Below are 26961 nucleotides of genomic sequence, written 5' to 3'. Positions count from 1 at the left end.
GCTAGTTAAGGCTCACACAGGGATGAAGAGAAGAAATTAGATGCTGTCATTGAATTTTGCCCATGATAGGTCCAGATGTTTGTGGGCTGGAAGGAAGCTGCTAAGTGCAACAAGGAGCACTGTAGCCTGCCTCCTAATTCAGGTACCCTCCATCGACATTTCCACAACACACTAGGCCCGAGCACTGAGCTTAGCAGGGTTCTGCCGGAGGCCCTTCCCACTTACTACCTAGTGCAGTATTCTTTGGCATACCTCTTATGTGCCAGGGCAGGATCAGTTACACAGAATTTCTCATCTGCATGGAGCAGTGAAGGCAACCTGAAGGGACTGGAAGCAGATGAACTGTAAAATGACTAAATGTGTACTCTAAAAGGAGCTCTCATACTCTTAATATATTCTTGAATTCTTTCACTTGTTAAAGCAGGTACCAGTTTTGTAAAACATCAGATTTCTTTGGTGAAATACCGAATTTTATAAATTTGAAAAACATCAAATAAAGAAAAAGGCTCCTAGTAGCAATGTAGAGGAGAGCTTGGAGGATGGGCAAGACTGCAGGGAGCCTGCTTAGGAGACTGCTGATACTAGGAACATAGGGGAGAAGTATAAAGGGGACCAGAGAGAAGGAGAGACTCAAACAATATCAGGACAGTAACATAATAAGAGAAATTACTTGTAAATCAGAGAGAAATAGGTAAATAGGAGAATTTCCAAATATGAGTTTTGGATAGGTATTTAAGAGGGATTTAGAAACATAAAAAATAAGTGGGGTAGAAGGTCCCTGGCTGGTTCAGTCAGAAGAGCATGTGACTGTAGATCTCAGGGTCACAAGAGCTTATTTAAAAACCAACAAATAAATATATGTATATTTTAAAAAATAAAGATGGGATATGAAATTTTATATATTATATGCAACTGTATACATTACAAATTTTACAAAAATATGCAAAGGAAATTCATCAAAATGTTAGCAGTGGTTGGCTCTGCATGGTCGGTCAACATTTTGGGATCCCTGGGTGGCGCAGCGGTTTGGCGCCTGCCTTTGGCCCAGGGCGCGATCCTGGAGACCCGGGATCGAATCCCACATCGGGCTCCCGGTGCATGGAGCCTGCTTCTCCCTCTGCCTGTGTCTCTGCCTCTCTCTCTCTCTCTGTGTGTGTGACTATCATAAATAAATAAAAATTAAAAAAAAAAAAAAATTAAAAAAAAAAAAACATTTTTTAACTCACTCTTCCCCTATGTGTACTAAATTTATTAAAAATGTGCATTTTGTACATTTTGTAAATTTTCAAAGCACATTCATTTCAAAAGCAGTTTACCTTTATTAATAAAGATCTTCTGGTTGTAAAATTCCCCTAGAAAAAACTGGTCAAATGACAAACCATTCTATATCTCACAAGCATGAGAGCATCCATTATTAACTCTCATGTCTTTGCGAGATCTCACCATGAAATTATAATGGTGAAACAATCCCCTATAATGGTGAAAATTTTCAGAATTTTTTTCCTCACTATTCTAAAGATCTACTAGCTGAGGGAGGTGAGAGAACTGAAAGCAGGTCTCTTGATGACCATTATTTGATCACTTGGTGATCAACTAACTATAGTCAGTTACGAACTGCATGCTCCTGCCTCAGGGCTTTTCCACATACATCTGCATGACTGCCTCTCTCCCCTCAAGTGTCATCTCCTCAATAAGACTTACTATGATCATCCTAATTATGACATACCCGTCATAGCACCACTATAGGATCCTAGATCTTTTACCTGCATTTTTCAATATATTTATCACCTAATTTACCACATAACTATTTATTACATTTATGTGTGTATCACCCCCTAGAATGTTAAGCTTCTGAGGTCATACATGGATTTAAATTGTTTTTGTTCCCAAATGTATCCCCATCACCAGAACAATGCCTAGCACATAGTGGATGTGCAACAAATATTTGGGGAATTAACACATGCATGAATGAATAAATGAAAGAATAAATATTAGGTTAAAAAATGAACACACAATTACTTTACACATGAGCATCAGTCATCTCAATCTTTACCACTTTTTACTTTAGAAGTCACTAATTCTTTGCTTAAATGTGTAGAGACTATTTTAGCCTACGGGGTTCAACACAGTTCATTCTTCATATAAATATCTATTAAACTTTCCTTCAGATTCAATAAAGGTGAGAACTGATTACACAAATCAAATAACTTCATTAATTGGTGAATAATTAAGCCATATAACCTGTATAAATAAATGATGCCATGAAGTCTTACTTTGTGTAATCAGATCTTCCAAACTATTTTGTTTAAAAATATTTATTTACACTGAGGACCACTGAGAAACTCTGCTTAAAATTTCTTATTTACCCACATGATTAAGCTGGCTTTTTCTTTTTTTTTTAATCCTCAGAAATGAAACAAGCATGAGGACAAAGGGACAAGAAGGCAAGGGCACACATTCAGCTCACTCTGATTTTAAGAGCAATATAAAGGACTTTCCCTTTTCTATGTCTTAGAGTTACAGCACCATCTGGTGTTTACTATGCAGAAAGGCTGTGAGGGCAGGTGGTGTAAAAGTCCTTTGTCACTTTAAAAAAATGCTTAGGCAGCTAGACAAAATGATATAAGCATATGATTAAGTTGGTAGCAACGCAGATCACATAATCAATTTGGAAATATAGAAATACAAATTTAGAAATCAATGTGGCATTAGAAGAATAAGCCTTTTAAATAATTTCCAAACAAGAATACTCTTTAAGAAAGACAAGACAAAGGCAAAACATCAGTTATTAAGAGGGGAAAAAAAAGTGGAAAAACATTCTAGAACCTTGTTAATAGGCCATTTCAAAATGCAGAGTTTGATAAAAAGTAAATTATCAAATAAAATAGCTTATATTTGAATACCCAGAAGATCTAAGTCTAACTTTTATTCTTAATATACCTCAATTCCTAATCCTTATGGAGAACATAACAGGGCCTCACTATATTAATAATACCAGTTAATCACATTTTATTATATTAGGACGTGACAATTTTAGCTTATTTTGTAACTTAGGTAAATTTCTTTATTGGCTAATGCCACTGCTTCTGTGTTTACAATGACACCAGCATTACTTACACCAATATAGGCTTTCCCGATATCCTAGGATGTCTCAGCACTTCTGACATTGTCTCTTTTGTCTCTTCCATTCTCTCTTCATCACTGGAATCCACAACAAATATTACCCCATAGGCTTCAGCATAATAATTCTTCCAGATTCCCCGAATTCTTTTTCCACCTCCCAAGTCAAAGATGGTGACTTCAAACTTTCCTTGCCTAAGGTCGATTTTGGAAAATCCAACAGTAGGAGCTACATCTTCAGGATACTCTGTTTCAAATGATACAAAAGAAACAAACTTTAGACTTTAAATTAATAACATTAACTTCACAACTTAAATGACAAAAAAGTGTTTTTCATCATAATTTAGCCCTAAATGGAATGTTTATTATTTGCTTACACACTAACCTTTATATCTAAGTATACTGGTTTGGGAGAAGGGTGGATATTATAAAATATCCAACTAAACTTTATGCTCTAAGTAGATAAAAATTTCTGGTTTTTGTTTGTTTTGCACTGATATAACGCTAGCTCTCTACCACAGAACAAGTACTTAATAAATATCTGTAGAATGAATAAATAAATGAACTCTCCAAGTTACAAATACTAAAAATTTCAGCCCTTTATACCACCACCATCCCCAGGCATAGTACAACCTCTGTGATGTTATAAAGAAAAAGTGAGTATTTAAAGAATAGTTGAGAAGAACCAAAAAAATGGGAGAAGCTATGAGTAGACTCTCTTTTTTAATTACTGAATTAAAACTATAATTGGACTAAAGAAACTTTTCTGGGCAGCTTGCAAATATAGAGTAGATTTCATTAATTCTACAGGGACACGTTTTGGATGTTCTCATATGTTTAAAATTGAGTTTTTCTGGAAAGAAAGTACAAACAAGTTGAATGCTGCAGTTGGAGTAAACTATTTTTTAAAGTATTTTTTCTTAAAGATTTTATTTATTTATTCATGAGAGACACAGAGAGAGAGAGGCAGAGACACAGGCAGAGGGAGAAGCAGGGTCCATGCAGGGAGCCCGACGTGGGACTCGACCCCGGGTCTCCAGGATTACCCCCCTGGCTGCAGGTGGCACTAAACCGCTGTGCCACCGGGGCTGCCAGGAGTAAATTCTTTAGATCGTGAACGCAGACTGAAGAGAGTTCTGGAAAGAATGAGGAGCCAGGGAAGTTATTTCAGCAGACCAATATAAGTAAGGTGACTAAAGTAGTGCTTTATTAAGAAACATCTTTACAAAGTCTCTAGAACTGACTAGAAATGAGAGTGATGGCCACGTTTCAGACAGATATAAAAATAAAAAGAGAAGAATGGAAAGAGAGAACTCATGAAAGGTTAATAGAACCCGGTGACTCCATGGCTTTGAAGAACAGTTCAAACCTCATGCTTGTCTCTCTCATTCTTTCTTCATCACCAGAATCCACAACAAATAGTAGTCCATTGGACTTTGTTTACAGCTGCATGGGCAATACAATGGCCACAAAGTACATGAGGCTTTTTAAATTAAAATCAATTAAAATTAAACTATATTTCAGTTCTTCAGCTGTACTATCTACATTTAAAGTGCTCAAAGCCACAGGTGGCTAGTGGCCGACCCTACTATTAGAGAGAGCCAATATAGAACATTCCAGTCATTGCAGAAGGCTCTGTTTTAGGTGAGACACCTAACACTGGTGTAGGTGGACTTATCATTCCCACATTCAGCAAAACATTTGCTATTACAAAGAAAAATCTGAAAGGCATTTGCTGCTAGGCTTAGGTGTCACTGGGGAACAGATTTGCAAAGTACTACTCCCTTGCAGCAAATACCTTAGTGCAGTTTAAACAGCTCCCTAGAGAGCTAAAAAAAAAAAAAAAGAAAAAAGAAAAAAAAAAAAAGAAAAAATTACATGTCATAATTTTCTAAGACCTTCATTATCTAGTAGAAAAGTTTAGAAGCAATTTAAGCAGCACAATATTCCCCAAACAGGATTACACCAGATATTCAAAAATATGGATCTAGTCCAGGCCAGAACTGGTTTCCACAATTAAAATAGGCAGCAGTCTTTGAGTATGATATGAGAGTTACCCCCAGGAAATTATCGATGAAAATAAATCAACAATGCTGGAGTAGGGATAAGGGAGCTAGCTAACAGGTAGAGACACCTACTCAGAACAGGGCTTTGTTAGGCATTAGAATATAAAGATGAGTAAGATAGGGTTGCTGTCCTCACAGAACATTCAGTACAATAAAGGTAGATATATATTAATGGGAAATAACACAAGAACCTGTATTTCTATGAAAAAGAGGATAGTGTGAGGATGTTATAAATTGCATGTCTGTGTCCTGTGGCCATGTGCTCCCTGTCCTGGCAAAGTTCTTTTTTTTTTTTTTTTTTTAATATTTTATTTATTTATGACAGATACAGAGAGAGAGAGAGAGAGAGGCAGAGACACAGGCAGAGGGAGAAGCAGGCTCCATGCACCGGGAGCCCGATGTGGGATTCGATCCCGGGTCTCCAGGATCACGCCCTGGGCCAAAGGCAGGCGCCAAACCGCTGTGCCACCCAGGGATCCCTCCTGGCAAAGTTCTTATTTTGAAACCCTAATCCCCATCGTACTGGTATTTGGAGGGGGAGCCTTTGGGAGGTAATTAGCTTTGGGTGAGGTCATGAGGGTGGAGCTCCCATGATGGGATTAGTACACTTCTGGGAAGAGCCCCCAGAGCTTGTTTCCTGCCTCTGTACCACAGGAGGAGGCAGCAGGAAGACGGCTGCCCGCAAATCAGGAAGAGAGCCCTTATCAAGAACTCAACTGCACTACCACTCCAACTTCACACTTCCAACTTCCACAACTGTAGAAATAACTGTAGTTTCAGGCACCCAATCTATGATATTGGTATAGCAGCCCAAACTAAGACCAACGGCATTCAAGAGGAAAAAGGTAAAGAGGAGAGGGGAAAGTTATGATACACAAAGTCTTCAGAAAGGCCATGAAAGAAAAATGAAGAATTAAAAACTACATAATTAGGACAAAGAAGGGAGAAGAACATTCTGAGCAGGAGAGAGATGTAAGTACAGATAAAATAATGGCAACATTTCCAGGAAACAACTCCGATTAGGTAATTTTTTCAAGGTTACATGTTTCAAATCCAGGTCAAGATGTTAAATGCCTTTCCTTGAAGACTTCAAGGATCCTCTGCATCTCTGCACTTATTTAAATCTGAAACATGTTAACAGGCTGGTACTATTAAGCTGGAGTCTATTCACCACATTAGCCATTAAGAATTTAAAAATTTAAAGTAATGGAGTGTACACCATCTATACCAAATGAATATGTAACAAAGCAACTTAAATAACTCAGAATAATTTAATAATGAATATTTCCAGCTTACCTCCTTGGATTCCCTTTGCCGTTGCCGTTTTACCAGCATTATCAAGTCCCACCATCACAAGAGTCACCTTTCTTAAAATAATAAAAATTTAAAAATCACTTTCTGAATTAATATTGGGGAAAAGTAAAAGCAAATTCATTCATTCAAGCAACATTTACGAAGCATCTACTATGTATAAGACAATCTTCTAGACCCCAGGGAGTTCAATAGAATAGATTCCAAAAGCAAATTCTTGAGAAATACCTTTAAAGTATCATCCTTCTGTTCTATAAGCAAAAAAAAAAAAAAGGAAAAGAAGATTGTACAAGAGATAGTGCAAAAGGTCGAGAAAGAATAAAAGAGAAAGAGGAGAGAAGGATTCTAACATATGAGTTACTTATCATGACTAAAGACTTAATTTTTTGGTTAACTGAATTCTAAAGATTATCATGAATCTTTTTTCTTGTAAAATATTTAAGAAAACAATTATTGTTAGGTTCTAGGCACTACTGGTGTGCTCACTTGTTTTTAGATATGCAGCAAACACCTTACCAGGTATAAATCCAATATAATAACATGATTATTAACTCAAGTGGTAACATTCATATTTTGAAAGAGGGCTCTTACAATCACAAAGCTTAAAATATTTTTGATGATATAGCCAAATTTCACAGAATCAGAAAAAAAAATAGTCTAGTGCAATTTTACAGTTGAAGAAACATAAGCCCAGAGCTGTGAGACAATGAGTCGCTTAGAGCCAGAACCAGAACCTCAATCACTTGACTCCTAGAGACTTCTTAAACCTGGGATAGGTAAAAAGAACAAACCTATTACAGTGGTTCTTTTATCTTGGCAATATAGTCCACACTAGAGCTCATTTCTGTGTCAGGCTAACGTATCACATCATCTAAGAGCTAAGACCAGCCATTAACAAGAGAAGTTTGGGAACTAGGAACGCAGAGACAAAGCCACAGCATAACACAGCTGTTGCTTTAAAGCCACAGGGCCACATGCTCATGGGCTACAGTCAGGGTTTCAGCCAAGTCATTCTTCACTAACAATCATCCCAAAAAGGGATTAAAAAAAAAACAAAACAAAAACCCAAACACAGAACTTAGATGTTAAGAAGGGGTATTCTTACATCTCTCTAACCCTGATTCTTGGATCTGTTTGTTTTTGTTTCATTTTGTTTTATTACAGATGTATTCAAAGGATCCATATAACAAAAAGAAAGGACAGAGCTGAAGGTGTAAGGCAGTCCAGTTACAGATCATACACTGAGAAGAACAAACTCGGTCTTGCAAAAACCAAGTTGGTCATTTATTAAACAAATAGTTACTGGCCATCATCTCTGTACACTAGACACCAGTGTTCTAAGTACTTGAGATACACCTGTTTGTTAAAATAACTACTACAGCAAAAATAAGAACACAGAAATTCTTCCCCTAACTAAACTGACATGTTAGTGGCAGGAGGCAATAATAAAAAATATAAGAACTAAGTATGTTAAAAAAAAAAAAAAAAAAGAACAGAGTATAAAGCAGGCTAGAAAGAAGCAGGAGCAGGGATAGGAGCTGGGTTGCAGTTTTGCATAGGGTGATATGGGCAGGCCTCACGAGAAGCAAGGCCTTGAAGGAGCGAGTTAGTCATGCAAACATCTGGGTCAAGAGAGAACACCTAGGACAAAACCACTATGTGGGGGCATGCAAGAATGTTCTAGTATCAGCATGCAAGCCAGTGTGGTAAAATCCAGTGAGAATGGAGAGGAGAGGACAGGGAGTCAGAAACTGAGGAGAGACCAGATCATGTAGGGCCTTATAGGTGAGGACTTCAACTTTTGTGAATGAAGTTAGTTTACTCTCCATATTAACTTCCTTTGTTATCCAGGAACCAGTCCTCTAAATGTTCAACTGTCTCTACCCACATGGAGAATAAAGGGAAGTACAATCTAAGCTTGAATCAGTGTAAGAATAAAGTAAGCCACAATTAGCAGCCTCCCCATTTCCCATCCCTAGTCAGCAAGTGGGAGGTCAGTAGCAATGCCAAAGAGAACCATGACAGATTACGGACCTGAGGTAGTATGTGAAGTCTGGACACCTCTATGTACGTAGAAATTGTACCTGCATTATCAACTTTGGAAAACATGAGTTTACTTCTTAAGGAAAGCTGAACAGTATTTCGGAGTATAGCATCATTATTTTCTTTGAAGAATTCCTAACTACCAAATATCAAATAAGATATAAACACAGAGTAATTTCTTAAAATATAGTAAATGTCTATCCAAAAGAGATGGATAATGTAGCATTTATATAATATTTTAGGTAAGTTAAGTTACTAGATATACAATGAATTAGATTAAAATAAAATTAAAACTAATTCAATTGCCCTTTGAAAATTTATAATGCATTTCAAGATCTCTCATGCTCAAACATAACCATGAACCAAAATGATTACTATTAGAGAACAAAATGCCCACATTATGCTTATTTGCATCATTTACTCTATAAATATGTATTAAATACCTTTTATAACAGCAGCAAACATCCACAATCCCTAGCCCTTCTGTATCTGAGAGCAAGAAAAAAGGTGCTAGGTGAGTATGTATGACGACTGTTGCCATGGGGAAGCCCAGGCATCCCAAGAAGAGAGAGCAGACAACCACACCTGCTCTAGAAGTCAAGGGGGACCAGCTGCAACCAGGTCAGCAATTCCTAGGAATATCACGGAACTGATGCTTTCTCATGCCTTATAAGCCAAAGTGAAAAATCTCAAATATATTTTTTTAAGGAAAATGGCCCCTCATTCTCTATTACTCAGGTTGCCTCTTATGTTTTCTCTCCATTCTTGTCAAGACTTCAGGTAAAAAAAACAAAACAAAAAACCTTCCAAATAATTGCTATTACACATTTGAAACACTGTTCTTTAAAGCTTGCTACCAAGGATATTAGCTTTTTACTTTATTTACTTATACCTATTTTTAAATATTTTATTTATTTATTCATGAGAGACACAGAGAGAGAGGCAGAGACAGGCAGAGGGAGAAGTGGGCTCCATGCAGGAAGCCCAATATGGGACTCGATCCGTGGATCCATGGACTCCCCAGGATCACGCCCTGGGCTTAAGGAGGCACTAAACTGCTGAGCCACCCAGATGTTCCAGCTTTTTACTTTAAAAGCTTTCCTTTTTTTAAAGTAAGGCTATGTTTAAAAAAAAAAAAAGTACTTCAAACATGAAAATAACACATTGAAAAATTATAATTATGCTGAGACTGGCACAAAATAAGTCTCTTTGGATTTCTTTTTTACTCTTGAAGGTAGTTGATTTTTTAGATTATGTCATATACTTGAAAACATGACTTGAATATTTGGGGTAATTAAAATCTTAATGAGTAAACATAACATTAGCAGTACAAATGAAAATCACCGCATGAATTACTGCAATGTCTGATAACAAAATATTAAATTAATACTTCGAATAGAATGGGTTTAAAAGGTTAACATTCACCTAACGCTCAAAATTCTATGCAACCGTTTAAAAAATGAAGATGTACAATCTGATACATGTCAAAACGTGCATGTCATTGCTGTCTGGTAAATTATCACCGATTAGGAACAGCTGGCTGTGCCTATGTGACAAAAGAAAGATGGAAGAACTCTGCCTTTTAACCTCATGATTATTAATCAAATACATTAACCCTTCAATTGAAAAATATATATATACAGTGTTCTTAAGTTTATAATGTCAGGAAAAGTTGATACTAGCAATAAAAACAATCATTTAGTCATTTGACCAGACAGTAATTGATAAAAGTGCATTAGGTATTATGGACACAAACATGCCTGAGACAGGGTTTTCTAGCTCAGAGAACTCACCTTCTAATGTAAGTGACTAAAACATAAACAAATATACTGTGACACTATGACCGCTGAGTATGCTCATCTATCTTTACGAGATATTAAAGTAATAGAGCAAGAGGACTTTACCCAACCTGGAGAGGCAATGCCTCAGCTAAGCTGTTAAAGTGGAGAAGTTTGCCAAGCAAGGGGAAGGTGAAAATAGAAGGTAGGAGTATGAAGAGATTCCAGACAGAGAACACGGCCTGCCACCAAGGAGAGGAGGACTGGCAGGGTGTGGAGGTACTAAAGCCAGGGGCTAAGAGTACACCTGAGTAGAGGGGACTTCAACCAAAGGAGAAGACGCTTGTTAAACTCATACATAATCACGACTCGACACAACTATGCATTGAGTCTAAAGGAAACCTGATGCACTGCTACTTGAGGAACTAGTATCAACAAAGAGTTAATAATGTGACCTTCCTAAAAGTTTACAGTGATACTTTTACTACAGTTAAAAGTAAGTCTTTAATTATATACCAAACTAGAAGGGGCTGAGATGGAAAAGGATTCTGTGGTATTTTAAGATGCACAGTATGCTTATACTAGTAATAAATATCAGGATGGTGTGTAATCTGATATACTGCCACAAGCTTGGTATTACACAGACCTGTATTTGCCACTTCCAAGCTATATGACCTAGGCCATATTATTTTACCAGTCAAATTACTTAGTAACAACATCCATCCTTTAGGGATGTGGTAAAATGAAATATGACAGTGCAAGTAAAGTGCTCAATGCTTGTGGCACAAAATAAGTGCTCAACCACTAGATATTCTTATTATAGCATACAATTCAAGACAGGGAGTCCATGACATGAGACCACAGAAACAGGCAGGAACCAGATTACAGAAGAGGATAAATGGGGTTCAGTTTTACACATGTTGACATCAGTACTCGCCCATCTCATTGAAGTATGAAGCCAAAAGGGAGATCTGTCCTGGGTTTATGAGACATACACCTGGTAATTAAAACTATGAGAACAGATGAAAGATTCCAGGGAGGGCATAGGAAGGAGAAGAGCCAGGGGCAGGGGAGCATGGAATCCTTAAAACTGTAGTCAGAAAGAAATGAGGAGACCAAAGAAACAGCAACATCGGGAATAGTCTCCAGAAGGGTTAAGAGATGAACAATATCAAATACTATAAAGTTCTGTAAAATAAAAATATCTTTTTGGTAATTATTTCAAATTAAGTAACTCAGAAGTAAATGCGCTCATCTTTTCCCAAACCCTGCCATAACCAATGCTTTGAATTTATACAGTAGGTCTTTATAGTCCAAAGCTACTTTACCCTATCATTTATATTCATACTGTCCCTGCACAGTTACCTAAGGTTACATGCTAATAAGAAGTTAGTCAACAGCAGCTTCTGTGGGACATTTAAACACAATGGTTTGTAAAAATAGTAATGATTATTTTATTTTTTTATTTTTTATTTTTGATTATTATTTTAAAAGGTAACTTGGACCATTTTGTCTAACCTGTCATTTACTCACATTTTTGTATATACACATCAGATTAGCCAAGAAGAATGGCTCATTTTCATCAGAGCATCTTGAAGTTCTCTCCCTCCCCAGATTTAGGTCTATTACCATCTTAATTTAGTTGGTGACCTAACAGATGGTAGGTACCTAATAACAGGTACACTAACCAAAGTCATGAATTGCATGCTGCTAATAAAACCTAACCATGATATTGATGAAAATCTAACTATGGCATTTTTTTGCTTAGGTTCCTTAAAATCAAGTCCAAACTCTGTAGATCCTCGTCTTCCACTGTACTCCAGCAGGCCTACCAGCCCAGGTATTCCCCTCGTCCTTTCTGACCATTTGTGCTACAACAGCAAACACATGTTAATTTTCTCATGCAACGTCTCATACAGTGTCCTTCCTCTATGAGAACTTGCCAATCAACTCCGTAGCCCCAGCATCAAATGTGCTGGCCACACATTAAGTAAGCACCTTTACTGAATGAAACAGCATAATGTATTTTCTGACTCCATTTGCTGAGTGAATAAATATCTAGTAAAATTAGAATATGCAATTTCCAGTTGATAAAGTATGATAATAGTTTTAACTTATGTAAATCCTCACATAAAAGTAATAGTTCAATCTTAGGGAATATAACTAAAATGATCTATCTTCTTACTGGCAGAAGTTTTCTGAAAAAGTTTACATGCTCAAGGTTTCAAGGTAACAACAGTGAGAAAGATTTTTAAAAGTGAAATAATTCTGAGTAAAAAAAATTAAAAGTAGGGATTAAGAGACTAAAAACCTTGTTTTATATATTTGATCTCAGAGTCTCTTTATATAACAGATATGTAATTTGATATACCAGAAATACAAGCAACACAATACTGGAATTTTGAACTTAGACTCAGAAAATATTTGTATTATTAATCTTTTTTGAGTGATGTTATTGCAATCATTTGAACACAATTCTAAACTTTCTGACCGTCAACTAAGAAGACAAGACCTCCAGTGAGATAATTACATAAAAACTATTTGTAACTTCAAAAATATAAGTCAAAAAAAAAAAAACTATTTCACCAAACACACCCCCCCCCCCCACACACACACACAAAGACACATTGAACTGGTATTTCTGAAAATATTTTAATCTTTTTTAAAGATTTTATTTATTAATTCATGAGAGACACACAGAGAGAGGCAGAGACACAGGCAGAGGGAGAAGCAGGCTCCATGCAGGGAGCCCGATGTGGGACTTGATTATGGGACTTCAGGATCACACCCTGAGCCAAAGGCAAGCACTCAACCACTGAGCCACCCAGGCATCCCTCTGAAAATATTTAGAACTACATAAAGCAAGTTCTAAATTTAAAAAGTAACATAAACACATGTAAAAAAAAAAAAAAAAACTTGGGAACACATTATGATAAATGTGTAAGAGAAAGAAAAAACCTGCCACAAAAAATCAATATAATAAAAAATTCACCAAAAAAAAAAAAATATGGTGTGACTTTATTGTGCAAGTGAACTATTTTCTGACATTTTAATTCAGATAATAGAGCCCAGGATAATATTACATCAAAATTCCTACCTAAATTTATGGAGCAAAGAGGACCAAACTTGAGGTCATAATGCCAGCTCTGAAGTTTTAAGTCAAATTTTTAGTGTCAATTTGTTCATTTCTAGAATATAGAGGGGTAGAATCAGAACGCCTCTAGGTCCCTTTTTATCCTAAAATTCAAAACTTCTCATTAAGAATAAACAAGAAGCCCTAGCAGTTTACAAAGAAATGTAAAACATTCCGCTTCTGCGGACAGCACATCAGATAATCCTTGCTAATCTGTATGTAGAGCTTAATTAACAAATTAAAAACTCAGCAGTTTCTATAAACGGTCTAGGATTTACAGTTACATTTATTTAAATCCAAATGATGGCTATTAAGGTGCTAAATGTGTCCCCGTCAAAAAAATTCATAGCAAAGATGACATACACTATCTATCACGATATGCTTTTACTAGATACCACAGTGATGTACAGAAAGCATTAATCCACAGTGCTGAAGTAACAATTGAGTCTCTTTTAGACTTGGTCACAGTGAATAATAATTTACTAATAAATTTGAAGTAAACTTTGATAAGCTGCATTATGACACCAAAAAATATAGGTGAACAAGAAACTAGCTCCAGCTAGTGGTTACCTCTGGGGAGGGATGGTAGGAGATGAATAGGATTCAGGAAGCTTCAAAGATTTGTTATTTCCTTAGAAAAAAACTGAAATGTGATAACCAAAGGCTAATACTTATAAATCTGGGTGGTAGGCACATGAGTACTTACCATATTTTTCATTTTGTTTAAATAATACTAATTTTTTATGTTTAATTGTAATATTACATAATTCTTGTTGCCATTTTTTTTCTCATTTAAATTGACACTAATTTTCTTCTTCTCTTAGGTGAGTCATTCATGAGTTCATGTTCTTGGAAAGCTTAGGAAATACAAATTCCGGGCAGTCCGGGTGGCTCAGCGGTTTAGCGCCGCCTTCGTCCCAGGGCCTGATCCTGGAGATCCGGGATCGAGTCCCACGTCAGGCTCCCTGCATGGAGCCTGCTTCTCTCTCTGCCTCTCTCTCTCTTAAAATCTTAAAAAAAAAAAAAAAAGAAATACAAATTCCTTCAATATCCCAGTAAAATTATACCCCCATCAAAACTCCTGCCTTCTATTCTTTTTTTTTCCTGCCTTCTCTATTCCTGCTAAAAATCTTGGAAATCATCTTTCAACTCTTGCATATTCTATCATATTTTATATGCCCTATTGTATCAACTAGATGCTATTGGCATAAATAATAGGAGTTCAGAGTATGTAGATGACAATATGTAAGGGTGAGGACCCACTTACAAGGTCTAGAATATACTGAGCACCGTGGCTTCGGTTCCGTGCCCAGGATACATGCTTTTCCCTATACACAAAATAAATTTCAATAGTCTTAAATGTTATAAATTAGAATATGAAAAGTACTAGGAAAAAAGTATAGGTGAATATAATCCTGGATACATATAATGGAATATAATTCAATTATTACACTAAAAGAGTGGTGTATTTGAATAAAAAATTTTTAAATGCTTATGCTTCAAACATCAACAAAAAATTTACAAACATGACAAATGGAAGAAAAATATCTGCAATATACACTACAGAGAAATGATTACTACTATATACATTTAAAATCTGTTTTAGAAAAATTCAGTAAGGCGGCACATGGGTGGCTCAGTTAAGTGTCTGCCTTCAGCTCAGGTCATGATCCCAGGATCAAACCCCACATCAGGTTCTCTGCTCAGCGGGGGAGTCAGTTCTCCCTCTACCTCTGTCTGCCACTGCTCCCTGCTTGTAGTCTTTCTCTCTGTCAAGTAAATAAATAAAACCTTTAAAAAAAAAAAAAAAGAAAGAAAGAAAGAAAGAAAGAAAGAAAGAGAGAAAGCAAGCAAGCTCAGTAAGAAAATGCACTTCACCCAAGAGAAATACAGCAAAGGAATCATTGGGAAAGTCCCAAAAGAAGAAATATGAAAGTCCAAGGGAAAAACAGTTTTACTAGGAATCAAGAAAACAGAAACTAATGCGGATAGCATTTTCCCCATAACCTGAAAAAAAAAACAAGCGATGACTCTCATTTTTTGAGGGGAAAAGGCATTTTTATACACTTCTGGTAGGAGTAACAATTTTTTTAGTCTTTCTGAAAAGCAATTTGGCAATACACACCACAAATACCTTAAACTTTTTCATTTGCTCTCATCAGTTGATCTCTAATCTCATTTCCAAAAATATTTACAGAAGGGTGCCCACCCAAGCACTGTTCATAAGAGTGAAAATTTTTTAATTTTCTAAACATTTAATAACCAGAATGATTAAACATACCTTGGTCAATCTATACAACACACTACTTGAAAAGATAATTCATGGAAAACATGTAATGATACAAAAAGATGTTAATTATGATTAAAGTAAAAATAAATTAAAAGAAGCTGTAAAATAACACTCTATTATTTCTTCATTGCTTAAAAATTTACACATATAGAAACCATCAACAAAAAAGGCAACCTACTAAATGAGAGAAGGTATTTGCAAATCATACAACAAATAAAGGATAAATATCCCAAATGTATAAAACTTAGGATAATATATAACTTGACAAGGGGCACCTGGGTGGCTCAGTGGTTGAGCGTGTCTGCCTTTGGCTCAGGGAGTAATCCTAGGGTCCTGGGATCAAGTCCAGCATTGGGCCCCCTGCATGGAGCCTGCTTCTCCCTCTGCCTGTGTCTCTGCCCACCCCCCTCCGTCTCTCATAAATAAATAAAATCTTAAAAAATAACTTGATACAACTAAAAAAAAAAACCTGATTAAAAAATGGGCAGAGGATCTGAACGGACATTTTTCCAAAGAAAACATAGAGATAGCCAACAGGCACATGAAAAGATGCTCAATGTCTCTAATCATGAGGAAAATGCAAATCAAAACTATAACCAAAACTATAACCAGTGTCACCTAACACTGGTCAGATTGGCTATTACCAAAAAGACAAAAAATAACAAGTGTTGGTACAGATGTGGAAAAAAGGGAAATCTCATATACTGCTGGTGGGAATGTAAATTGGTGCAGCCACTATGGAAAACAGCCACTATGGAAAACACTATGGAAAACATATGGAGTATGGAGGTTCCTCAAAAAAAATAAAAAATAGAACTGCCATATGACCCATTAATTCTACTTCTGGGTATCTATATGAAGAAAACAAAAATACCAATTTGAAGAGATACGTGTTGGGATCCCTGGGTGGCGCATTGGTTTGGCGCCTGCCTTTGGCCCAGGGCGCGATCCTGGATTCCATCCGGGATCGAATCCCACATCGGGCTCCCAGTGCATGGAGCCTGCTTCTCCCTCTGCCTGTGTCTCTGCCTCTCTCTCTCTCTCTCTCTCTCTGTGACTATCATAAAATAAAAAAAAATAAAAAAATAAAAAAATAAAATTGAAGAGATACATGCACCTCCATGTTCATCACAGTATTATTTACAATAGCCAAGATAACGAAGCAACCTAAATGTGCAGGAATAGATGAATAAAGATGTGGTATAGAGATATACAATGGAATACTACTTGGCCATTAAAAAAGAATGAAACCATGCCATTTACAACAATATGGACAAGCCTAGAGGGTATTATGCTAAGTGAAATAAGTCAGAGAAAGACATACATACCATATGCTTTCATTTATTTGTGGAATCTAAAAAACAAACACACAAACCAAACAGAAAGAGACTTACAAGAGATAGGAAACAAACTGTTGGTTACCATAGAAGGAGAGATGAAATAAGTGAAGGGGATTAAGAGGTACAAACTTTCACTTATAAGTTAAATAGGTCATGAGGGTGTTATATACACCATAGGGAATATAGTCAATAATACTTTAATGATTTGTATAGTAACAGATGGTTAACTAGACTCACCATGGAGATGATTTGGTAATGGATAAAAATATCAAATAATCGTGGCATACACTTAAAACTAATAGGATCTTCTATGTCACTTATAGCTCAATAAAAAGGGAATTTACTGGTATGTAAGATATTCTACACTAAAATGTAAATCTTTGGGGGTGAGATTGTGAATTACTAATATAAGCCACTTTTTTGCCTAGCTGTGCTTTCAATGTTCTACATAAACATTCATCACCTTTAGATAAAAATAAACATGAACTCTTTTCAAACGTATTTAAAATAACAACAGCTCCTGTCCACAAGCCATTCTGGAGGACTGGTGAGAAGAGCTAAATTAACATTTTACTACAATACATGGATAAGTAGAGCCAAATACAGGGTGCTAAGCAAATACAATGAAAAGGTAAAGAATCTAGATGGAATTCAAAGAAAGTGTCCCGAAAGAAAGAATCTCCCAACAGGCATGTGAGGAATGATCAGAAACAGCCAACCAAAAACAGAAGGACATTTGGTGAGGGATGGAGGACTACAGAACTAAGTCTGGCAAATTTGGCATGAAGAACTTGGACAGGAGGAAAAAGGAAAAAGGACCACTGACAACAGTGTAGAGAATCAGAGAATAGTGAAAAGTCTGTCAAAGAAATGTGGGAGAGAAATAACAGAAATTTTATCTGAAACAGAGCAGCGGGTATGGAAAGGCTAAAAGAGTGTAAGACATACAAGTGGTATAAGCAGGTAGAAACCAAAAGACTTGATTTGAGAGAACAAAGCACAAAGAGGTATGTAGGATTACTCTCCGCTCGACCTGGGTAAAAGGAAGGCAGAAACAAGTCAGCATGGAAATGAGAGAGGATAAAAATAAGCTCAATTGTGGATGTGCTGGGATTGAGCATTCTGGTGGAATAGGATTATGTAAATCTTCAAGGGGCAGATGAGTCTCTGTGTTGGAAACGCGGATGTGAGAGTCAATGTTTAAGTGGCAGCTAGAGTCACCATATGAGGTAAAATGGCCCATAAAGGGAGAATACACAGAAAAGAGAGTTGAAGACAGAATCCTGGGAAGACTTGAGAGTGAGATGAAGAAGGGCTACCTGGCAACTAGAAAAGACAACAGGCAGAAAGGTAAAAATTCCCAAATTCAGGAAAAATACATCAGAGAATTTCAAGAAGAGAGTGGTCTTCAGTGGCAAATGATGCCAAGAGATTGGAAAGAATCCACTGGATGTAATAATCAGGCAGCAGCCGGTGTGGTGAGAACAGAATCGAAAGGTCTTCAAACGCAGAACGTTAAGGGATGCACGAGAGGAAGAGAGGTCGGGAAAGGATCAGTAATCCATGGCCAACTGTTGCTGGGGTGCAGCTAAGAGGGAAAGGTGGAGGCTGCAGGGGCAGAGGGTTGTTCCTTAGGGAGACAGAATGGAGTGTCCACAACCTCATTACTTCTGGAGTGTCCACAACCTCATTACTGGAACCTGTCATGGCAAAAGGAATCTTACAGACACGATTAAGTTAAGGACCTTGGGTGCGGAGCTTATCTCGGGAGTACTGTGCAGACCTGATGTAAACACAAGAGTCCTCAGAAGAGGGCCTCTTCAAAGTCCTGATAAAAGATCAGAGAAGACACATGTTATGCAAATGGCTTTGAAGATGGAAGAAGGGAGTCACAAGTCAACAACTGCAGGCAACCTTTTTTTTTGCTAGAAAAAGCAAAGAAAAACAGATTCTCTCTTAGAGCCTCTAGAAGGTATGCAACCCTCCTTACCCATTTGAGACTTCTGACCTCAAAATTGTAGGATTTTGTGTTGTTTTCAGTCAGAGTTAATAGTAATTTGTTACAGCAGCAATAGGAAACATTTATTTGGGTTGTTTTTTAGGTAAGAGAGGTTTGAGCATCTTCACATACTAAAAGAAGAACAGAAGCAAGGCTGTGAAGACAAAAGAGAATGTGATTTTATATTTTTGGTAATAAAATTGAACAATAAATTTTGGGATAAAAATTTAGGTTTATTTTTGTATCCCAGAAGTTTTCTCTGTGATCTCTGGCAAAGCGCTGATCAACTGAAGCTCACCAGGAAATGGAAAAAAATGGAATAAAGAACACAGCCACCAGAATTAGTATCTACACTGAGAAGCATAAAATGAATGAAGGTGGGTAACTGACCAGTAGGCACTTGTCTCCTGAGATCAGAAGGATCATTTCCTGAGTGCTACCTGCAAGCACTGAGACTCGCATACATTTTTTCTCAAAATGCTGCAAGACAAAAAGCATCCACACTTGACAGAGGGAAAGTGCCAAAACTCCTAAGATTTAGATAGGAATCTGTTCGACTCAGAAACACTATTGAGCAATCTGGCAGACACAGCCATAGCCACAGCCCTGGTCAGAGTTAACACCAGGATAATGGGCCTCTCAAGCTCTCACACCCCTTGAGATGACCTACTGAGAAAGATACATCACCTCTGAGGTATTGCTCTGCCCAGCCTCACCTCTGTCCCACCACAAGAAAAACAAAACTGTGTTACAATTTGCCCTTGGCCTAATTCCAAAGTAGAACTATTAAAAAGTCAACATTATTCATAAGGAGTAACAAACTTAAGGCTTCTTTGTGTTAAGCATCATTTTCGTTGACTCCTGCCTAGCGCAGTGCCTGCCACCTAGTATTCACCTAAATGGATGAATACCGAGTAGCAGGTGCTGAATCTTAATACCTGTAGCGCAGTCCCCCACCCTGCCCCCCGACAGGCTCCCCCCACGCCGCCGTCCAGTTCCCAACCCGGTCCCTCCGACGGGCTCCCCCCGCGCCGCCGTCCCGACCCCGACCCCCTCCGACGGGCTCCCCCCGCGCCACTGTCCCGTCCCCCACCCCGTCCCTCCAATGGGCTCCCCCGCGCCACCGTCCCGTCCCCCACCCCGTCCCTCCGAAGGGCCCCCCGGCGCCCCCGTCCCGGCCCCGCCTACCTGACGGGCTCCCCCGCGCCGCCGTCCCGTCCCCAACCCCGTCCCCCCGACGGGCTCCCCCCGCGCCACCGTCCCGTCCCCCACCCCGTCCCTCAGAAGGGCCCCCCGGCGCCCCCGTCCCGGTCCCGCCTACCTGACGGGCTCCCCCGCGCCGCCGTCCAGTCCCCAACCCCGTCCCCCCGACGGGCTCCCCCGCGCCACCGTCCCGTCCCCCACCCCGTCCCTCTGACGGGCTCCCCCCGCGCCACTGTCCCGTCCCCCACCCCGTCCCTCCGATGGGCTCCCCCCGCGCCACCGTCCCGTCCCCCACCCCGTCCCTCAGAAGGGCCCCCCGGCGCCCCCGTCCCGGTCCCGCCTACCTGACGGGCTCCCCCGCGCCGCCGTCCAGTCCCCAACCCCGTCCCCCCGACGGGCTCCCCCGCGCCACCGTCCCGTCCCCCACCCCGTCCCTCTGACGGGCTCCCCCCGCGCCACCGTCCCGTCCCCCACCCCGTCCCTCAGAAGGGCCCCCCGGCGCCCCCGTCCCGGCCCCGCCTACCTGACGGGCTCCCGCCAGCGCTTGAACCAGCTGCAGCAACTGGCCATCAGCCTGAACATGCCCGGCCGCACCTCCCGCCGCCTCCCATGCGAGCCCCGAGCGGCGAGGGCCGTGGTTGCCCCGGGCCGAGTCCCCGGGGGGCCGCAGCCGCTCCGCCGCACCTCTGAGGCCGAGACGTCGGGAGGGAGGTCAAGGCTGGGGGTCCCCGCGCCCGCCCGCGAGCGAAGCACGGCCCCCCACCCGGCACAGCCCGCCCGAGGCGCAGACTCACGGACCCCAGCCGGGCGAGCGGAGCCGGCCGACAGAAAACCCCCGCGTCGACGTGCTGACGTCCCCCAGGGCGGAAGGCCCGCCCCAGGCACCGCCCACGTACTCCCCCAATCACCGCGCGGCGGCCGCCGGCGGGGCCCTCTGATTGGCTGAAGGGCCAGCCTCTCCCCCGCGGAGGCGGGGCGGGGAGGGCGTTCTCGTTACTAGGCAACGGGAGCGTCCGCGGAGGAGGTGAGAAATGCCCCACCGTCGTGGACAAGGCCTCTGTGCAAACCCGTGCAGAGTGTGCTGCCGGGGGCTGTCCTGGTCTGTCTCTAACCCCGGCGGGCGTCCAGAGATCTCAGGGCTCCTGGGATTTGGTTGATGAAGCGGAGCTGGGGATCCTCTGGGATTCCGGCAGACGCGGGCGCGGAACCACCGAACAGCACACTGGGCTCCTTACAAACCAGCGACGAGGAGGAAAACTAGGGCCGTTTTCATCTGCGTGTTTATTGCTGTTTGGCAGCAAAAATGTAAAATGGAATCGTATGATATTTACTGGGGGGGGGGTTATGATTGTAAAAGAAATAATGTGTTCGTTGTAGACAATGTGAAAAATACTGAAAGAGGAATAAGATGAACAAAATAAGATCTCACATTCACCACGCAAACATAACAAGTATTAACATTTTTTAAAAAGATTTTATTTATTTATGAGAAGCACACACAGAGAGAGAGGCAGAGACAGAGGCAGAGGGAGAAGCAGGCTCCCTGCGGGGACCCCGATGGGGACTGGATCCCAGGACCTGGGGTCACGCCCTGGGCCGAAGGTGGACGCTCAACCACGGAGCCACCCAGGCGTCCCAAGTATTAGCCTTTGATATATATTCTTTCTAGGATTTTTAGATAATATTAGCTGTTTGGTTTCTGCAAGATGGAGAGTTACCTGATGCCTGTTTTGTGATATGTTTAATTTTATTTACAGGGATACGTAGTATCTGCCTTACTTTTTATTATTTTTTTTTTTTACTTTCTTGGAAAACAAATAACAAGTACATTCCTGAGAGGGAGTAGAAATACACACATGATATGTAAGGACCCATGTGTCCATTCCATTCCATTTCTTTTTTTCTCTTTCTTTCTTTTTCTTTCTTTTCTTTTTTTGCACTCCACAGCCAGGTCTTTATTAGGAAGGTAAATCAGACTCCTAGTCTGATACACCCCGATTCTGGGGGGAGGGGCTCTCCGGGATGTTTCTGAAGCTGGGGAATCCATTTCTATTTAAATACATTTTTCTCAAATGCTGGTAAAAGGAGAGAGGGCCCTGGGACGCCCAGTGTATCCAGGGGAAAATAATGGTTTGGGGCTATAACAGATTTAGTTTTAAAGGTATTCTCTGTTGTTTACTCGTTCATATAAGCCTGATTCAACTCATATGCATCACTTACAGCTCACCATCTCTGGACCCAAGTATCCCATCTACAAAATGGGGATGAAAATACCTATTTTGCCAGGTTGCTAAGAAGATGATATGAGAGAAATAAAGCTTAAGTGCAGTTTCTAACAAATCATAGCAGATTTTGAAGTTGGTGTCACCTGTCTCAAAAATATCTGTGGCATATATTCCATATATTCCTCCTACTTCTTTCTCCAAATTGCTAGGAATCGTGTTCACTGTTTTCCTTGTCCTGACTTGATAACTTCAAATTTCTTTCCAGCTGCCATGGCTTCATGGCCTCTACTGGTTTTCCTAACTGAATCTGCCCTTCCATCAGTGCCGGGTGCTTTCTCTGCCCAGACTATCCTGTCCAGGCACAATAATACTTCTATTTTACAGTGCTAATGAAGAAAGATTAAACCTTCACGAATTTTCTTTTCTCACTGTTATCTGTTTCCTTTCTCATTTTCTAATATCTGAAGACATCTATCTCATCTTTCCCAAGATTAACCACTTCCCTGCAACTTTGACAAACATCATTTTTCAACTTTTCTGAAATCCTGTTCTTTTGATTATTTCTTCTTGATCCAACATGTGAAATATATAGTTCCCCATTTTTTCCCAAGATCTTTGGCTACAATTTCCAGGGTGGAGAGGGAGTTAAGAAGGCAAGGCATGAAAGATCCACAATTCCTCCTTAGCTATCAAATGATTAGTACTATTCTGCTGAGTCTTTACTTTCACAATCCCTTTTTAAACTTGTGGTTTACCACAAAAACCTTATAGCACTATTTTTTTTCTGTTCACTCTTTTTATCAATTTACTGTGATTGGGGTTCTGCATCCATTGAACTACTCAAAACACATTTTTATTTTTATTTATTTTTTTTTAAATATTTATTTATTTTTTTTTTATGATAGTCACAGAGAGAGAGAGAGAGAGAGGCAGAGACACAGGCAGAGGGAGAAGCAGGCTCCATGCACCGGGAGCCTGATGTGGGACTCGATCCCGGGTCTCCAGGATCACGCCCTGGGCCAAAGGCAGGCGCCAAACCGCTGCGCCACCCAGGGATCCCTCAAAACACATTTTTAAAACATAACTTATATCTTCCTAATAACCAAATCAGGTCTCATTTTCTTCTTCATCACTTAATACATTTAATACAGTTACCTCTTCTAAAACTCTTTCCTTCCTTGGCTCTTCACAATTGCGCACTATTCTGGTTCTCTTCTGATCTCATTAGTCATTCCTCCTTCAGCTTCTCATGAGTATTCTCCAAGATCTGACCTCCCTCTGTGTTTTCCTTTTTAAAAACGTGTTCTCTCAGAGAATCCAATTACTACTCCTGTGCTTGAAGGGACTCACCATGCAGATATTCCTTCAGCATTTCTGGAACTACACTCAACACTCCTTTTTAACCCCAAAAATGTACTCAACCTCACCTCTACTTCATGTCTCCCCTGAGAATGATACAATACCAAACATTTCAGGTGCCAATGTACAGTCGGTCTGTTAATTAACTAAGTTGACTATAGTTTTTCCAATACATTAAGTGGTTTGCTAGACGTAGGAAGTGCATGGTATTTTCAGTTTTCTTTTCCTTTTACAAACATAGGAGATAGTTATTCCCACCCTCTAGAAGTCATGGGACTTGCTTTGTCCAGTGAAATGTAAGTGAAGTGGAAATTGAGGGAGACTGTGTTAACTTTGAAATACTATAAAATCAAAACAGTATGGAAAGCTGAACCAACACCCGGAGGAAGATATCTGCCCAAAAAGTCCTACAGTGTAATTCCCATGAGTAAGAAATAAACACTTATCTTTAAACATTGTAATTCCAAGGCTATTTCACCATAGTGTAATCTAGTTTATTCTGGATAATGAAAACAATCTTGCTATCATCATTCTAGCTAAGACTCTTATTTAATCCTCCAGGGATTATTTAGTATCCTAAATGTTACTTGATTTCTCTTTCCAGCTTTACTGAGTGATAATTGACAACATTTTTTAAATTTTTTTTAAATTTTTATTTATTTATGATAGTCACAGAGAGAGAGAGAGAGAGAGGCAGAGACACAGACAGAGGGAGAAGCAGGCTCCATGCACCGGGAGCCCGACGTGGGACTCGATCCCAGGCCTCCAGGATCTCGCCCTGGGCCAAAGGCAGGCGCCAAACCGCTGCGCCACCCAGGGATCCCCAATATGATGATTTAGTATGTGTATACATGGTAAAAATGATTCTCACAATCCAGTTAATTAACACCTCCATCACCTCACAGTGCTACTTTTTTTTTTTTTTTTTTTTTTTTTTTTGAGAACACTCTTAAGGTCTACTCTCTTAGCAAATTTCAGAATATGATATAATTAACTACAGTCACCATGCTGGACATTAGATCCTCAGAACTTGCTCTTAACTATAGAAAGTTTTTATACCCTTTATCAACTTCTCCCCATTTCCTTACTCCCAGCTACTGGCAACCACCATTCTATTTTTTGTTTCTACCAATTAGCCTTTTCTTTTTCTTTTAGATTCTACATATAGGTGATTCCTCGCAGTTTTTGTTTTTACCTGTGGGACTTATTTCACTTAGCATAATGCCCAAATGCCATACCTGACTGTGAGATAACCATATCTATCTATCTATCTATATATCTGTATATCACACATTTTCCCATCCATTCATCCACTGATTAGACTTAGGTAGTGGTTTGCATATCTCAGCTACTATGAATAATGCTTTGCAAAATGTGGGAGGACAGATAGCTCTTCCAGATAGTGATGCCTTTGGATATATACCCAGTAGTGGGAGTCTTGAATCGTATGATAGTTCCATTTCTCATTTCTCGAGGAACTTCCAAAGTATTTTTCCTAGTGGTTGTACATTCCCACCATCCTCTGCATCTCCATCTTTTCTCTTGAATAAATGTAACTTGGTTTCTTTTTTTTTTAATTTTTATTTATTTATGATAGTCACACACACACACACACACACACACACACACACACACACACAGATAGAGGCAGAGACACAGGCAGAGGGAGAAGCAGGCTCCATGCACCGGGAGCCCGACGTGGGACTCGATTCCGGGTCTCCAGGATCGCGCCCTGGGCCAAAGGCAGGCGCCAAACCGCTGCACCACCCAGGGATCCCTGTAACTTGGTTTCTAATCTTTCCTTGCTCTGATCCATTTTGCAAGCATTTAACAAAGTAACATTCCCAAAGTAAAACCATGGAAATTACTCCTTTTAAAATAAGCAAACTTACAAACATGTTTAGAAATGTACTGAAAATAAATTTTGGGCAAGTGAAACGGACCAGTCATTAATTTATTGAGCTAAAGCCAGTTAACATCGTCACAGAGTAGACTTCTGAGATAAATTAAAAACCTGAAAATTTTATCCAAAGATGTATTATTAAATTTTATTATTAAACATCTCAGTAACTGATTTTTCAAAGTCTGACATGACAGTAGAGGTAGGATACACAATTTTTCATCACTGACAAATTACTGACGCTGTGATGCACAGTTACGGTATTAAAAAGATAATCACTTTAAAGTGAAGTCTTCAGGAGAGCAAGATTTTTCTTTTGGGTAACTCATGTCTCTCTAAGATTTCCTTCTTCAAACTTTGTATATTTTTTTATATTGGGGATATTGGAGATAGCTATGAATGTTATTGATTTGTGATTTTGGAAGTTCTCTTTCCTTGTGAAATTTTGAGATTTATAAGGAGATTCCCAAATTGAGCCTTTACTTGAAAGACTCCTAGCTGGGGATCCATGGGTGGCTTAGCGGTTTAGGGACTGCCTTCGGCCCAGGATGTGGTCCTGCAGTCCTGGGGTCCCAGGATCCAGTCCCACATCAGGCCCCTGCATGGAGCCTGCTTCTTCCTCTGCCTCTCTCTCTCTCTCTGTCTCTGTCTCTCATGAATAAATAGATAAAATCTTTAAAAAAAAAAAAAAAAGAAGAAAGACTCCTAGCTTAAGTGCATTTAAATATAAATTTTAATGTATTAAATAAATAAATTTAATTATTACATTAAATCTAAATATAGTACTTAAAGGTCATTTTGTTTAAGGCTATGATTGTTAGCACATCAAACAATTCTACAGAGATTAGAATCATATTTACAATTAAATCACTTGGGGGTTGGGGTTAAACTGGCGAATAGCTTGTCTTGGTAGAGTCAGAGCAAGAAGGAAAAGAATTTCAAAAAGGGAATCATCCAGCAATTCCTTTGCAAGTGTTCTTATCAGAAAAAGTGACTCTAATATCAACTTCCATTCAGCTGGGTCGCAGAACCACAGGCAGCTGGAGCTGGAAGAGACCCTCCCCGAGGGTCTATCACTCCCACAAAGGAAACCAGGCGGTAGGCTCATGTGGGCAGCAACTCTAGACGTGATAACAGTAGAGATGCCTTCAGGACTATTACTGAACGCACAGTAACGGCTTTACATGTGTTATC

General features: G+C 39.5%; 1 protein-coding gene across 7 annotated transcripts in view; it reads right to left on the bottom strand.

Moving 5' to 3' along the window:
* The window catches only part of ARL13B (ADP ribosylation factor like GTPase 13B), a 64307-nt gene extending 43165 nt beyond the window's left edge, over positions 1-21142 (bottom strand). The window contains exons 1-3 of one of the 7 annotated variants that reach the window (XM_025417704.3): positions 20807-21142; positions 6483-6553; positions 3118-3367 (exon numbers count right to left, since the gene is read on the bottom strand). In XM_025417704.3, the coding sequence (XP_025273489.1) occupies positions 3118-3367; positions 6483-6553; positions 20807-20865 (380 nt within the window). In that variant the 5' untranslated portion in view covers positions 20866-21142. Of the gene's footprint in view, positions 1-3117; positions 3368-6482; positions 6554-8983; positions 9039-20268; positions 20278-20401; positions 20424-20627; positions 20650-20806 lie in introns of those variants that run through there. The other 6 variants (XM_025417711.3, XM_049105537.1, XM_049105538.1 and 3 more) reach the window with 6 other exon arrangements.
* Between the last annotated feature and the right edge of the window lie 5819 nt (positions 21143-26961).

This window comes from Canis lupus, chromosome 33 (assembly GCF_003254725.2).
Source record: "Canis lupus dingo isolate Sandy chromosome 33, ASM325472v2, whole genome shotgun sequence".
NCBI lineage: Eukaryota > Metazoa > Chordata > Mammalia > Carnivora > Canidae > Canis > Canis lupus.
The sequence above is the reverse complement of the archived record's forward strand: the minus strand, read 5'-3'. Positions and strand labels throughout refer to the sequence as shown.